At 46.4% G+C, this 14,334-nt stretch overlaps 1 protein-coding gene across 5 annotated transcripts in view; it reads right to left on the bottom strand.

Moving 5' to 3' along the window:
• The window catches only part of Sv (paired box protein shaven), a 236,216-nt gene that overhangs the window by 27,301 nt on the left and 194,581 nt on the right, over positions 1-14,334 (bottom strand). For all 5 annotated transcript variants that reach the window (XM_076800067.1, XM_076800068.1, XM_076800070.1 and 2 more), the window contains exon 5: positions 12,516-12,713. In XM_076800067.1, the coding sequence (XP_076656182.1) occupies positions 12,516-12,713 (198 nt within the window). The remainder of the gene's footprint in view (positions 1-12,515; positions 12,714-14,334) is intronic.

The following is a 14,334-nucleotide window of genomic DNA, read 5'->3' as shown; positions in this document are numbered from 1 at the left end:
TCACTGAATTTTCGTTTTTAACCCTTTGCACTCGGAGCTATTTTCACTCGAAATTTACTAATTTCCAAAACAAACTTAATAATGTGATTAATAATAATGTAAAATGTAATAATGCTGTATATAATACTAATGAAACTAATGAAAATAATAATAATGTAAAAATATTTTGAATACTGATACAGCAATTTTTGGTGACAGTCGCCATTCGAGTGCCAAGGGTTAAACAAAGGTCAGGTTTGTTGTCATTTAACACAACGGTCGTGGAGCTCTGATCCACACACACAGAGTGATTTTATTGTGTTTTCCAACTAATAAAAATATTTTTCTCGTGGTGTGCCGCGAAATAGTCGAAACCACGTCGCAATTAACTTAGCAATTTTTAGAAAGAGCGCCAACGCAATTTACGACAGCTAATGCGATCACTATGTTGATGCTAGCTGATAATGTCCGCTGGTATTTTGATTGTCGAAGGTTCAGGAGTTTTAGCAATCCCAGATGGCAACCGTTGCGAGATTATGTATGGCGTAATCTGCGGCGGCGTATGAGCCGTGGCCGCTGACGTCGCCATTTTGTGCCACGCTCGATTACTAGGCATATCGCGTTAGCTGTGCGCTACACAATAATATTCGATTAAACTTCTCTCTGTGTGATTACTTTATTGCAGATCGCCGATTAATCTTCGAATATTCGTCGGTTCATTAACTGTCAATCATCCGGCGTCATCGAGCTATTAAACGCCTATTCCAGCGAGTCATCGCGCGCCGTATAGAAGTCACGTCTTTTCCCTCGTTAGTAGTATCGTTAACCATCGCGGGATCGTCCTTCTTGTTAGTTGCAGCGTTTGTTGCGTCGCGGTGATACGCGCACAATCTTTCACCGATGAAACTGGACTCTATGCAAAATATAATTAACACCGTGGACTGCCACTGACATACTATACTTGACTGATATTTGTGCATTTGTGGCTCCTGAAAATTTTCGAAAAATGCTGGAATGTGAAATTCCACAGAATTTGGAACTGGTTTTATTTATCTCAGAACCGGAAAGACTACTACCACTGAAAATTAGAGTTAACGTGATTCCACTTTCCTAAAATTTGTCTACAAAAATTAAAAATTCGGCATATTCTTGGATATTCTCGTATATTCTATTAAATTTTGGTATATTCAAGTATACTCTTGTATATTCTAGTATATTCTGGTATATTCTTGTATACTATGGTATATTCAAGTATACTCTTGTATATTCCAGTATATTCTGGTATATTCTTGTATACTATGGTATATTCAAGTATACTCTTGTTATTCTAGTATATTCTGGTATATTCTTGTATACTATGGTATATTCAAGTATACTCTTGTATATTCTAGTATATTGTGGTATATTCTTGTATACTATGGTATATTCCAGTATATTCTAGTATATTCTGGTGTATTCTTGTATATTCTGAAATATTCAATTATCAAGTATAGTATTTTAGTATATTTTAGTATATTCTGGTATATTCTGGGATATTCTAGTATATTCTAGTATATTCAAGTATATTCTTGTATATTCTGGGATATTCTTGTACATTCTGGTATATTCCAGTATATTTTAGTATATTCTAGTATAATCTGGTATATTCTAGTATATACTAGTATATTCTAGTATATTCTAGTATATTCTTGTATATTCTGGGATATTCTTGTACATTCTGGTATATTCCAGTATATTTTAGTATAGTCTAGTATATTGTGGGATATTCTTGTACATTCTGGTATATTCCAGTATATTTTAGTATATTCTGGTGTATTCTTGTATATTCATATATATTGTTGTATATTCTGGTATATTCTGGTATATTCTGCTATATTCTGGTATTTTCTAGTATATTCTAGGGTATTCCGGAATATTTAAGTATAGTCTGGTATATTCCAGTATATTCCAGAATATTCCGGGATATTTTGGTATCTTCTAGTATATTCTGGTATGCTACACTATCTGGCACACTTCTGTTACAACCAGAAAGCAAGTAGAAAATTGCTCGGAACAAGAATAACTTCTGATAGCTCTCGCTGGCTCCTGTTTCGGTTCGTCTAAGATGCTACAGAATATTCGAATCGGTACACAATCGTATGGAAATGAATCGGAATTTCTGCGCTCCAGTTTCTGGAGGATCCTTTGGAAATATTCAGCGGAATCGATGCTGACGGTCGCCCGACGGGACGGAACGGGACGGGACGGGACGGGACGGGACGGTATGATTTTGACGGTGTGCTGGCCGAGTAACTTCGGTATTCTAGCTCTCGGCCAAGAACAAAAGGGGGATGGAGTATTATAGGCCGGCAGAGTAGGCGGCCATCCGGTTTCATTGCGGTTCTGTCTGTCCTCTGACGTTTCCACGGCAACCTGGATTGCGTATCTCGGCCGGCGTGGTTGTCCTCATCGTTGTCTTTCCCGTCATTGTTGTGGTTGTCGTCGTCCTGCTTGTCGAATCGACGTTCAACCTCTGAATGTCTTTTTTCCCTCCGGTTTCTTCTCTTCATCCCCCCCCCCCCAACCCCCCTCCCTTTTATACTCTCTCTCGTTACCTCTATCTTACTCTCTCTCTCTCTTCCTCTCTCTCTCTCTCTCTCTCTCTGTCTCTAGTTGACTCTGTCTCAGTCTGCGGCTTCGTTGGTATCATTCCCCTCCGTTTGCCGAGGAACAGGGATACGGAGGACCCGTAATTGTAACTTCATTTGAGGCTAATTTCGGCCGAGGGGTATGATGAAACCCGGTAATAATTGTGTTATCCAGACAAAGGACGGTTATGGATACGCGCCGCCGCCACCAGCACCGTCGTTGCTCCCAACGCGGAGCGTCATCACCACCGGATCCTCCTACCAACCCCCGAGGGTGCTCGACGATAAGGTAGGAGGGGTTTATCCGCTCTCTCCCTCTCTCTCTCCCTCTCTCTCTCCCTCTCTCTCTCTCTCTCTCTCTCTCTCTTTGTCTCTCTCGCTTCCTCGTTCTACAAATATGGCTGCTTTAACGAAACTTCAACGGCACCGTGCACCATATTGTTCCCCTCCAATCGCGTGTGCACCTTTTAACCACCGCGGCAACACCCGCACTCTTCGTCCTCCCATCTTCATCATCCTCTTCATCTATAATCACTTGATAGACGCGATCAATGCTCAACTGGATCAGAAAAATTCTATGGCGATAGACATTTCTCATTCTAGGCGAAAACTTATTTGTACAGGGTGGTCTGGAGCGGTGCTTCGTTTCGAAATTTTCGGTGGAAAATTTATTTCTCAATAAATAAATTATCTTGCAATGATAATAAATGCATAAATAATTTTCTAAAGAAAGAAATAGAGAACACACTTTTCAAGAGGCTGCGAGAACTCATTTTTAGATTCAAGGGGGTGCCAATGATGCCCAGGCGCAAGGTGCACTGATCTACCAGTGACTTCTCGATATATGTCAACAACACGGGTCTTGTCGGCGTCGTGCATCGTGCAGGAGACATACCCGAGCCGGGTTATGTTTACCGAGGTCTCTCCAGCTTCGTGGACCCTCACGGAGTAGTGGGGATAATTCCGCGACGTTTATCATCGAGGCCTTCGCGACATATATAGAGAAATCTCTGTAGCAACCTAACTGTGACCTTCAGGGATATTCGTATCCTTCTTAAGGGATATTCGTTTTACAAGACCACCGATGTACACTTTAATTGTCCAGGTTAGGGTCATGGTAGCCAGCTAACTGGCTTCTTCGGTAACGTTTTCTAGTGATTACCAATTTGGTACCTATAGTCCTCAAGACAGAGGGTCCCTCTCATATGTACAGGGTGGTCCATATAGAGATAGCTCTACTTAACTGTCACCTTGAATCACTGAGTCAACTTTCTGTTGCGAAGGATGTTTCTTTTACAGGACCACCGTACGCCTTAATTGTCCAGATGAAAAATCCCTAGAAGCTGATTGCGAGGTACCGCTAAGTCAGCAGGAGACTCACATTTGGAATTGGCATTGAGGAGTTTCTTGGCCTCCCACAGGTCTATTTAATAACACCGAATCGATCGAACCTCCATTCGAAATAGCGAAGAGATTTCCTCTGGCTGCTAGAAGAGATATTTCAAAGGGTGCATCGCACTCATAAACCGTCCTGCCACCATGAAAAGAGAAAGGGGCCGTCTCCTCCGGTCCTCATCCCTTCGTGAGACCAACGCGGAATACCGATTCGTCAGACCCCGATGAAGGAGATGAGGATCCCCAAGGCAAGGTTCCTCCCGCGGAGTCGATGGAATGGTAAATAAGGCAGTCGGTAGGCAGGCGTTATTTATGGGGATGTAATTTAATAACCGAAAGATGAACAGGGAGAGATAGCAGTGACGCCGAGCGGAAAGCCGAAAGTGGCATGAAAGTAGCAGCGTCGTCCTATTGGCTGTCCCCCTCTGCCTCTGGCATGCCGGGATGCTGGAGAACAGCCGGCCATATGGCTTCTCGTTGCTACTGCTGCTGCTGCTGCTTCTGCTCCTGCTGCCTGCCGTGGTGGTTCCGGGGGTGCGAAATGATATGGAAGTAATGGAGAGAGCGAAGCAGACCCGGTTGCGCCTATGCGAGAAGATTGACCCTTGCGATTGTGGAACAAGAAGAGAGAAAGAGAGAGAGAGAGAGCCGAGAATCGAGTCGTTGCTGTTCACCGGACAGAGCGATGACAGATTGATACAATTCCGTCGAGAGTCGCCGCGCGACAGATTTCCTGCCAACTGTTGTTGCTCCGGTGATCATTACGGCGAATTATACCGACAGCCTGGACCCGATGAATCGCGGTGAACTTCACTGATCTTGGATACAGCGAACTCTCGATGTATGTCAACAACGCGGGCCTTGCGTCATGTATCGTCCAGGAGACATACCCGTGTTATGTTTACACTTCTAGGCCTCTCAAGCTTCGTGGCTCCTCACGGTATATACCCCGTGGCAGTGGGGATAATTCCGCGACGTTTATCATCCAGGTCTCGGCGACATATACAGGGTGCGTCGCCTAACGTTTTCACCTCGAATATATTTGTTGTTTTCGAAGATATATTGTGAATGTCTTGAGGACAATGTTGCATGGTAATATGGGGCTCGCGCGATACCAAAAGGATTTTTGTTTTTATGTCATTTTTTTTAGGGATATCAAGGTCACCTTCATTTTTTTCAAACGGGACCACCCCTTTTTAAACACTTACAATGATAGTCCTCTTCATTGGGAATTCAATGACTATAATTACTCGAGGTCGTTCAAGGTCACGGGCAGAGGAAACGTGTAAAATTTAAAGAGATTATTTTTGCTGAAAGATAGCGTACAGATGAGTGCTCCAACAACAGTTGCAAATATGCATTAGCGTGTCTTCACAGCATGTGCTTGTCAGAATACATATATAGTACATGAGTACATATATAATACAGAGTACATGTACATATGTACATATATAGTGTTTATAAAAATGTATCGATGTAAACAGCCGTAATTTCGAACATTTATGAAATACAGGTATTCTACTCTTATATTTTAAATCTTATACGTTTCCCCTGCGCGTGACCCTGAATGACCTTGAGTAATTATAGTCACTGAATACCTAATGAAAGGGACTATCACAGTAGGTGTCTAAAAAAGAGTGTCACTCATCACTGTGTACCCCGCGGTAGTGGGGATAATTCCGCGACATTTATCATCGAGGCCTCGGCGACATATATAGAGAAATCACTGTAAGGAAGACGATCGTGGCCAACTTTGTTTTCAAGACATATAATGTATCTTTGAAAACAACAAAAATATCTGAGGCGAAAATGTTATGTGACTCAACCTGTATAGAGAAATCAGTGTATACCCCGCGGTAGTGGGGATAATTCCGCGACATTTATCATCGAGGCCTCGGCGACATATATAGAGAAATCACTGTAAGGAAGACGATCGTGGCCAACTTTGTTTTCAAGACATATAATGTATCTTTGAAAACAACAAAAATATCTGAGGCGAAAATGTTATGTGACTGAACCTGTATAGAGAAATCAGTGTATACCCCGCGGTAGTGGGGATAATTCCGCGACATTTATCATCGAGGCCTCGGCGACATATATAGAGAAATCACTGTAAGGGAGGGAATCGCAACTTTGTCGAGGACCTTCCAGGAACGTGTCGAGGTGGAAGAGCCCTCTCTATGAACTTGCGGACAACGCGGACGACGGTTCCTAACATTGTCGAAGAGACAATCCGATCGGTCGGAGACTTTTTGCATCGATTGCCAGAATCGCGAGTGGATTCGGAAGTTGAACGACGGGGAAGTTCAGAGGGGGGTGGGGGGTGGGGGGATCGTTCCCCTGGCCCCGTCGACTTCATTGAAGCCGCAAGAAGGGCCTAGGCACACGCGAGACCGTTACTTCGGTGGCTGCGTCGAGGAAACGAGAAGAAGGAGGCTGTGAACCCGGCGTAAAGCCCTCGGCGAACCTCGCTCCTTATCGATCTGCCCCTGAGACTTGTGCGACCAAGAAGCCGAGAGCGCGACGAGGAAACCCGACCAGAGAGAGAGAGAGAGAGAGAGAGAGAGAGAGAGAGAGAGAGAGAGGGAGAGAGAGGAAGAGAGAGAGAGACTCATGAAGCAGAGAGTAGAGCGAACCTCGCGCGTTTGTGTACGTGTAAGATAGACCTCGACTGAGAGCCGGCTACTCGAGCGTGACTCCGCAGCCGAAGCCGAGCCTATCAATATTTCCTCCCGAAATCCGCCGCGGTACCATTGGCAATTTCTCTTTTCTTATTTTCCACTTCTTTGGACCCGTTGGCCTCCATCTTTACGCTCCTGACGAATGGCGGGAACGCTCCTCGTTCGTCTTTGCTAATTGGACAATCTTGTAGATGGCTGCCACGATTTCTCCTTCTTCTAAACCGTCGCCTTGCCCAGTGTTAGACACCGAGTATGACGAAGACCGTAAACCGGCTCGTTCAATGTTCAACGAACATGTTTGCAAATATCACGTATTTCGTTTGGAATGTCAAACATTTCGATAAATTATTCGTCAAACTTTTTCGCTAGGTTTACGGAGCACTGAGAGTGACTTATTCTTCATTGTGTTGTATAAATAACAAAATTGTAGTTATTTTCAACCATTTTTAATGTAATATGCGCTCAAAGAAACGAATCTATTGAACGATTCTTCACGAATGCGTGCTTGCACTCTTAATAATTGTAAATTTGAAAATTTCGAGTCCGCCATTTTGACGGACGAACTACAGTGAATTCTCGATATATGTCAGCAACACGATATATGTCAACGACGCGTCTTATGTTTACACTCCTCGGCGTCCGAGGCCTCTCGAGCTTCTTGGCCCCTCGGAAGTAATACCCCGTGGTAGCGACGTTTATCATCCAGGCCTTGGCGACATATATCGAGAAATCACTGTATTATCCGAGATTATCGGAGAATTACCTTTACAGTTCGAGGGCGCCGTAAAACGTTTTCGGTTTAAGGGTTAAAGCTGGTCTGAAAGGTACAATGCCTAGATATAGCACAACCAATTTACGCTATTAACGCAATTTAGGATATTTGTGCGTTTGAAATCGCGCCGACTGCGGTGCGGCCAGGATTAAACGACTGTGCGTCAGCAAAATGCAGCGTGATCTTCGCATAAGTGTGGTTCCAGGTACAGATTCCGGAACGAATGAACCGGGACACGGATTCGACGCGTCCGCGTTCATTAAAGACCAGGGAAAAACGAGCTGGAAAGGGTTGCCCGGTCGGAGCGATTCCCGAAAGCAGAATGTAAGCCCCGGGACCAGTTAGCGTCCAATCTTATCCCCGTTTCTCCGGTTGTTTTTCCGCCATCCTCGATCCTGTGTCTCATGCTCAGGATATATAACTGTTATTTTTCGCGAAAGCCACTCCATTATTTCGCCCTCCATCGCCGCGGTCTTTTTTACCGGCTCACCGTTTCCTCTCTCCGACGGGGCTTCTGTCTCTCTGGTCTTCGCGGACGGTCCCATTTCGGAGTGCCCCGGCCAAGCGAGACAATACATTATATTATCCGTATCATTATTTCTCCGCACCGAAAACCAGCCCCGGAGCTAGAAAAACCGAGACACGCTCATAATGGAAGAAATCCCGGCCTCGCCGCTGATATTCCCGGTTCCTGCTAGCACACAGAGAAATCTTGCCCAATATCTCGACGTCGGGTCGTTTCGCGTCAACCGACCGGACTCCTTCGGACCAGACTGTTCGAATTGTCTTACTTTTAAACGTAATATCTCTCTCTCTCTTTGGCATTTTCGGATTCTCTGGCGAATCGAAATAATCGAACGTCTCGAGCGATTAGGATTATTATTCGCTAGCATTAGGTGTGAGGGTTTACGAGAATTTGGGTCTCCAAAAGCTTGGGGTCTCCAAAAGCTTGAGATTTCCACAGCTTGAGCTCTACAGACTCTTGAGGTCTCCAAACTCTTGAGGTTTCCAAAAGCTTGAAGTCCCCAACAGCTTGAGGCCCCCAAAAGCTTGATGTCTCCAAAAGCTTGAGCTCTCCAAACTCTTGAGCTCTACAGACTCTTGAGGTCTCCAAACTCTTGAGGTTTCCAAAAGCTTGAGCTCTCCAAACTCTTGAGCTCTACAGACTCTTGAGGTCTCCAAACTCTTGAGGTTTCCAAAAGCTTGAAGTCCTCAACAGCTTGAGGTCCCCAAAAGCTTGATGTCTCCAAAAGCTTGAACTCTCCAGACTCTAGAGGTCTCCAGACTCTTGAGGTCTCCAAACTCTTGAGGTTTCCAAAAGCTTGAAGTCCCCAACAGCTTGAGGCCCCCAAAAGCTTGATGTCTCCAAAAGCTTGAGCTCCCCAAACTCTTGAGCTCTACAGACTCTTGAGGTTTCCAAAAGCTTGAAGTCCTCAACAGCTTGAGGTCCCCAAAAACTTGATGTCTCCAAAAGCTTGAGCTCTCCAGACTCTTGAGGTCTCCAAACTCTTGAGGTTTCCAAAAGCTTGAGCTCTCCAAACTCTTGAGCTCTACAAACTCTTGAGGTCTCCAAACTCTTGAGGTTTCCAAAAGCTTGAAGTCCTCAACAGCTTGAGGTCCCCAAAAGCTTGATGTCTCCAAAAGCTTGAGCTCTCCAGACTCTTGAGGTCTCCAAACTCTTGAGGTCTCCAAACTCTTGAGGTCTCCAAACTCTTGAGGTCTCCAAACTCTTGAGGTTTCCAAAAACTTGAGCTCTCTAAAAACTTGAGGTCTCCAAAAGCTTGAGGTCTCCAAAAGCTCGAGGTCTCCAAAATATTGGGGTCACCGAGATGTTAGGGCGTTCGAGTTCTTGTGGTCTTTTGAAAGCTTGAGGTCTCCGAAAGCTTGGGAGTTTGTGAAAGATTGGGGCTCATAGATCTTGGGCCTCTAAAAGCTTGAGGTCTCCAAAAGTTTGAGGCCCCTAAAAGCTTCAAGTTTCCAAAAGTTTGAGGCCCCTAAAAGCTTGAGGTCTTCAAAAGCTCGAGGCCTCCAAAAGCTCGACGTCTCCAAAAGCTCGAGGTCTCCAAAAGCTTGAGGTCTCCGTCCCGATAAGTTCGTCCCGACCAAGTAATCGATGTTTTTCTTATTTTTCTGTGATCAGTGATTGAACCCTGCAATCTATCTATTAAATGGACTCGGAGGTCTTGTAAACTTCTGTCTGGCAACGAGATCTGTACGTCCGTCGCTCGTGAAGCAACCGTTGATCAATCCGATCAATCATCGGCTATTCGCGTCTCACTGTGCGCGTAGTCGGACGAGCGAAATCTATCGTGAGGAACGACTGAAGAAATTAAGTGCTCCCGGCATATGCTGGGACCAATTGCCAATGGGACCGATTAGTTATCTAACACCAGCGGAGCAGGAGACGTGGTGGCACACCCCTGCACTTGCATCGAGATAAGTGCACACCCGGCGACACCCCGATCCCATTGACCTTTCGCAGGTTCCTCCGGGAATGGGCCGATTAATTCAAGTGTTTTTACGTCGCCCGGTAGATCGAACCGACGCGACGGGGAGGGGTGCAGAGTGTACAGGGCTAGAACACAAGTATATCCACGGTAAAGGGATGCTCTAACAGGGAGCACGAGGTCCCACGGGACAGCATTACAGCGTATCAGCACCGCACAAACTGAACGAGTGGATCATCCCCCTTTCGAGCGACAGAAAAGCCAACGAGAGAAAGAGCATTCGAAAGGAGAGCAACGCTGGTGAGACAAAGAGGTAGACAGAGTGGGAGAAGAGCGAATCCATTGATCGACTCACATATGTCCCGAGATTTAATCAGTCGCTACTTAAGACCTTATCTCCCATTTTAGTTCCCTTGTACGCACCTACTTCGGCCTCCCTCATCTCGACAACCCTACAGGCCGCAGGCCTGATAATGTAATCGAGCGTAATGCGGATCGGATTGGCCTGCAAGTGAAATCCGCTAACGTGATTTCCGGAGGCCACCGCGTTAATGGAAACGCACGCAAATTAGTTAGCCCCCGCCCGCAGAAAGTATCACGCTGATCCTCGCGTTCGTGTCGCGATTCTCATTTCTAAATAGATCTAAATACGTTCGGTTTTGTCGTTTTCATGAAGCGGCGCGCATCAGTCGCTTTCAGTGTCTTTAAGCGATAGGTTTTTCTGGTGAAGAACTCCTGTATGATCAGACAAAGTATGTAGACCGAACAATTCATCTGACGCGAATTCCTAGTATCTCGAGCAGATGAAGCAGTGTCGTGGCAGGTACGGTAGCGTGAAACGTGGGCGTATGTAGCTACAGGAATTGCTTTCTGGCCGAGGTTTTCGATGTGTCTAGGATTGCAGTGGAGGGTGCGGCGGTGGCTTGTTGCTCGAGTGACTCCTCCACCTTCGAACAGCCTCTCACTCTCTCTTTCTCTCTCTCTCTCTCTCTATCTCTCTCCCTCGCTCTCTTCCCCAGGCTAGCGTTCCTCTCGTTCCCTCCCGTCGTCTACCTTCTCCTTTTCCTTCTTGGCCGTATCCCCCGACCGAAGGCCCAGATGGCGGGTATTGATCTGAATCCGGAGAACAGATCGCCTGGAAAAACTTACCCCGCGGATACTTACCTACCCACCTCGCTATCTACATGCTCACCTATCCAACCTAGCTTCACCCACTCACGTACACCGAACCCGCAACCTTCTGGACGCCCGTGTCTGTGCGCGCGCGTAAATGTATTTCCGCTCGGCGAGCAATGGATAGAGGAGACGGCTGATCCTCCTCCGCGCTGGAAACCGCTTCACGGGAAAACGTGCTTGCACCCTAAGTGATTGTTCACGCCGATTGATCGATACGATCCCACAGAAATCATCGAGCATCGTTCGCCCACGAGCACATGGCACGCGGACACTTGTACGTCCCGTTTGCTTATGCTCCAATTGTAAGAACTGCTTCAGGAAGAAAGCAAACGAAACTCTCGGGGACCCCAAGAACTCGGAGACCATGAAGATTCTTTCGGAGACCTCAAGCTTTTTTCGGAGACCTCAAGCATCTTTTGGAGACCTCGAACTTTGGTGATCCCAAGCTTTGGGAGACCCTAAGCTTTCGGAGACCTCGAGCTTTCGGAGACTCTGAGCTTTCAGAGACCTTAAGCTCCATTCGGAGACCTAAAGCTTTCAGAGACCTCGAACTTTGGTGATCCCAAGCTTTGGGAGGCCCCAAGCTTTCGGAGACCCTGAGCTTTCAGAGACCCCGAGCTGTCGGAGAGCCCGAGCTTTCGGAGAAACAAAGATTTCGGAGACACCAAGCTTTGGGAGACCTCAAGCTTTGGGAGACTTCAAGCTTTCGGAAACCCCAAGCTTTCGGAGACTCCCAGATGCGGGAAACCACAAAATTTCGGAGACTTCAAGCTTTCGGAGACCTCAAGCTTTCGGAGACTCCCAGATGCGGGAAACCACAAAATTTCGGAGACTTCAAGCTTTCGGAGACCTCAAGCTTTCGGAGACTCCCAGATGCGGGAAACCACAAAATTTCGGAGACTTCAAGCTTTCGGAGACCTCAAGCTTTCGGAGACTCCCAACTTTTGAAGACCTTCTAAGCTTTGTGGGACTCCTACATGTTGGAGACTCCAAGCTTTGGGAGATCTCAAGCTTCCGGAAACCCCAAGTTTTTTGGAAACCCCAAGCTTTCGGAGACTCCGAGATGGCGTAGACTACAAGCTTTCGGAGACACCTACATCTTGGAGACTCCAAGCTGTGGGAGACCACAAGCTTTCGGAGACCCCAAGCTTTTGAAAACCCTAAGCTTTCAGAGACTCCTGCATGTTGGAGACTCCAAGCTTTGGGAGACACTAAGCTTTCGGAGACTCCCATACGTTGGAGCGAGACGTCATAAGATCTAATTAATGCGATTTCAGACGCACCACTCAGACATTGAACTCCTAATTTAAAAAAGAAATTGACGTAATATCGAAACAGTAGAAGGTTTCTATAAAAACTAATGAAGACCTTATCTTCAGCGTTGGTTGCTTTGGTTACTAACACGAATATAGAATTTTTGTACGATGATTGAACTTACCGATTGATGGAGGAGACGGATGGCACGTTGTCCTGAGAACAAATGCCTTCGGCGAGCAGCCTGTCCCTAATCTCCCAGGCAAACATTGTCGGATTGTCCCTCTTGTAGTTCGCGATCGCCTCGACGACTGGCGGAGTTGCTACTTTCGGCTTGGAGCCGCCTATAACGCCGGCCTTGAAGCTGCCGGTTTCATAATACCTGCGGACAGGAAAGATCAAACTGATAGATCGTTGAAAAGATTCTGTCACGATTGGGATCATGGAACTAGGGTCCCTACACCAGCGGCGTCGTTTATCGCGTCTTCATCTCCTTAACACATTACCTAATAGTACACTCGGTTCCTCCACTAACAATTAAACAATGTTTTTACGAACGTAATGAATAGACTCGTGACAGCAATAGGTGGGTGTAACTTCAAACAATGGAGAGACTAAAAGAATTTAAAAATATCAACACGTTTCACACTTGACAAAACCAATACAGAGGCAGATAGATTACTATACGTGGTCGTCTATGCCTTGCAATTAATTCAATTTTATGTTCCATGTAGACCTCCCATTTCTTCTTCCTTAACACTAGAACGACCGGAGCAGTCAAAATGACTGCTTCCTAATTTTTTCGTTTACAGTTACTGAAATTGTAAAAATGTTTTCATCGGAAATTTTTTAATGAACCTCTTCATTGAAGCACATATTACAATAAAAGTTGTATGAAGTCTGAATGGGCGCAGTCTTGTCACTGTTACAAAGCAATACACGTCAGTCGCATTTATCGCTCGGTTGTTCTACTGTTAACAATCTTAACAACCCGAGGGCAATGTACTGACAATTCTGAAATTCTTTCAACATTCATAATTTGTCACAAATGCATAAATAAATTCATTATTTGGTCGTAAATACATAAAAATCCGCAGTAACGAAATAAAATGGGACGAGTACCAACAACCGTGTACACAATGTCCATCATCGAGCCTAAGGATCCAGCATTCCACTTCACGGGTTTCGATCAAACGCGTAGGGGACGATCCGTCCGATCAAGATCCGACTCAAAGGAACAACAGGCTCGATTATCGTTTCGACGAGTCCGGCTCGTTGTCGAGACACGCGAAATAGAAACTGCCTGTTGAAATAATGATAGAAACAATGTCGATCGCCGAGCCGTAGGATCTAGCATTCCGGGCAGGGACAGACAGACGGCTTCACGGGGTTCGATCAAACGCGTGCACGACGAGCGAGGTAACCGGGGTGACCGGGGTTTCGGTCCAAGATCCGAGTCAAAGGGAGGACGGCCTCGATTATCCATCGTTTCGGGCAAGTGATTTAAAATCCGCCGGCAAAGCGGTCACGGCGTTGAGCGCGCGTACAAAATTGGCGAGATATCCCGAGCAGGCGCTGCGCGGCGCGGCGCGGCGGTGGCGGCGGACCCACATCCATCAAGGCGGCCCACAAGCGCGCCATTATTGCGGGCTTTCTGCCGTAATTGAATTTAAGCACGAGCGAAGATATTATTTAACTAATTAGGCACAAAGGGTGCGTTCACGGCGGGCCAATCGCGATTGGCCATCGCGCGCGCACACCACGTAAACCTGGTGGGAGGCTGTGCCAGAGACGCCGCACGTACGGGTTCGGAGGCGGACAGCGAGAGAACGAGAGACAAAGAGAGAGGGAGAGAGAGAATAGTAGGGGGCAACGACGGGGGGGGGGGGAGGCACAGGCCCGTTTGTTTTAAAACAGCCGGTCGTTGACGCGCCGCTGGACGGCGATTCGTTATTCCGACGTTGGCCGCCCACCGCGGGAAAAACGATCGCTACCGTGTCCCT

This window comes from Halictus rubicundus, chromosome 14 (genome assembly GCF_050948215.1).
Source record: "Halictus rubicundus isolate RS-2024b chromosome 14, iyHalRubi1_principal, whole genome shotgun sequence".
Taxonomy (NCBI): Eukaryota; Metazoa; Arthropoda; class Insecta; order Hymenoptera; family Halictidae; genus Halictus; species Halictus rubicundus.
This window is presented reverse-complemented; position numbering and strand designations above follow the sequence as displayed.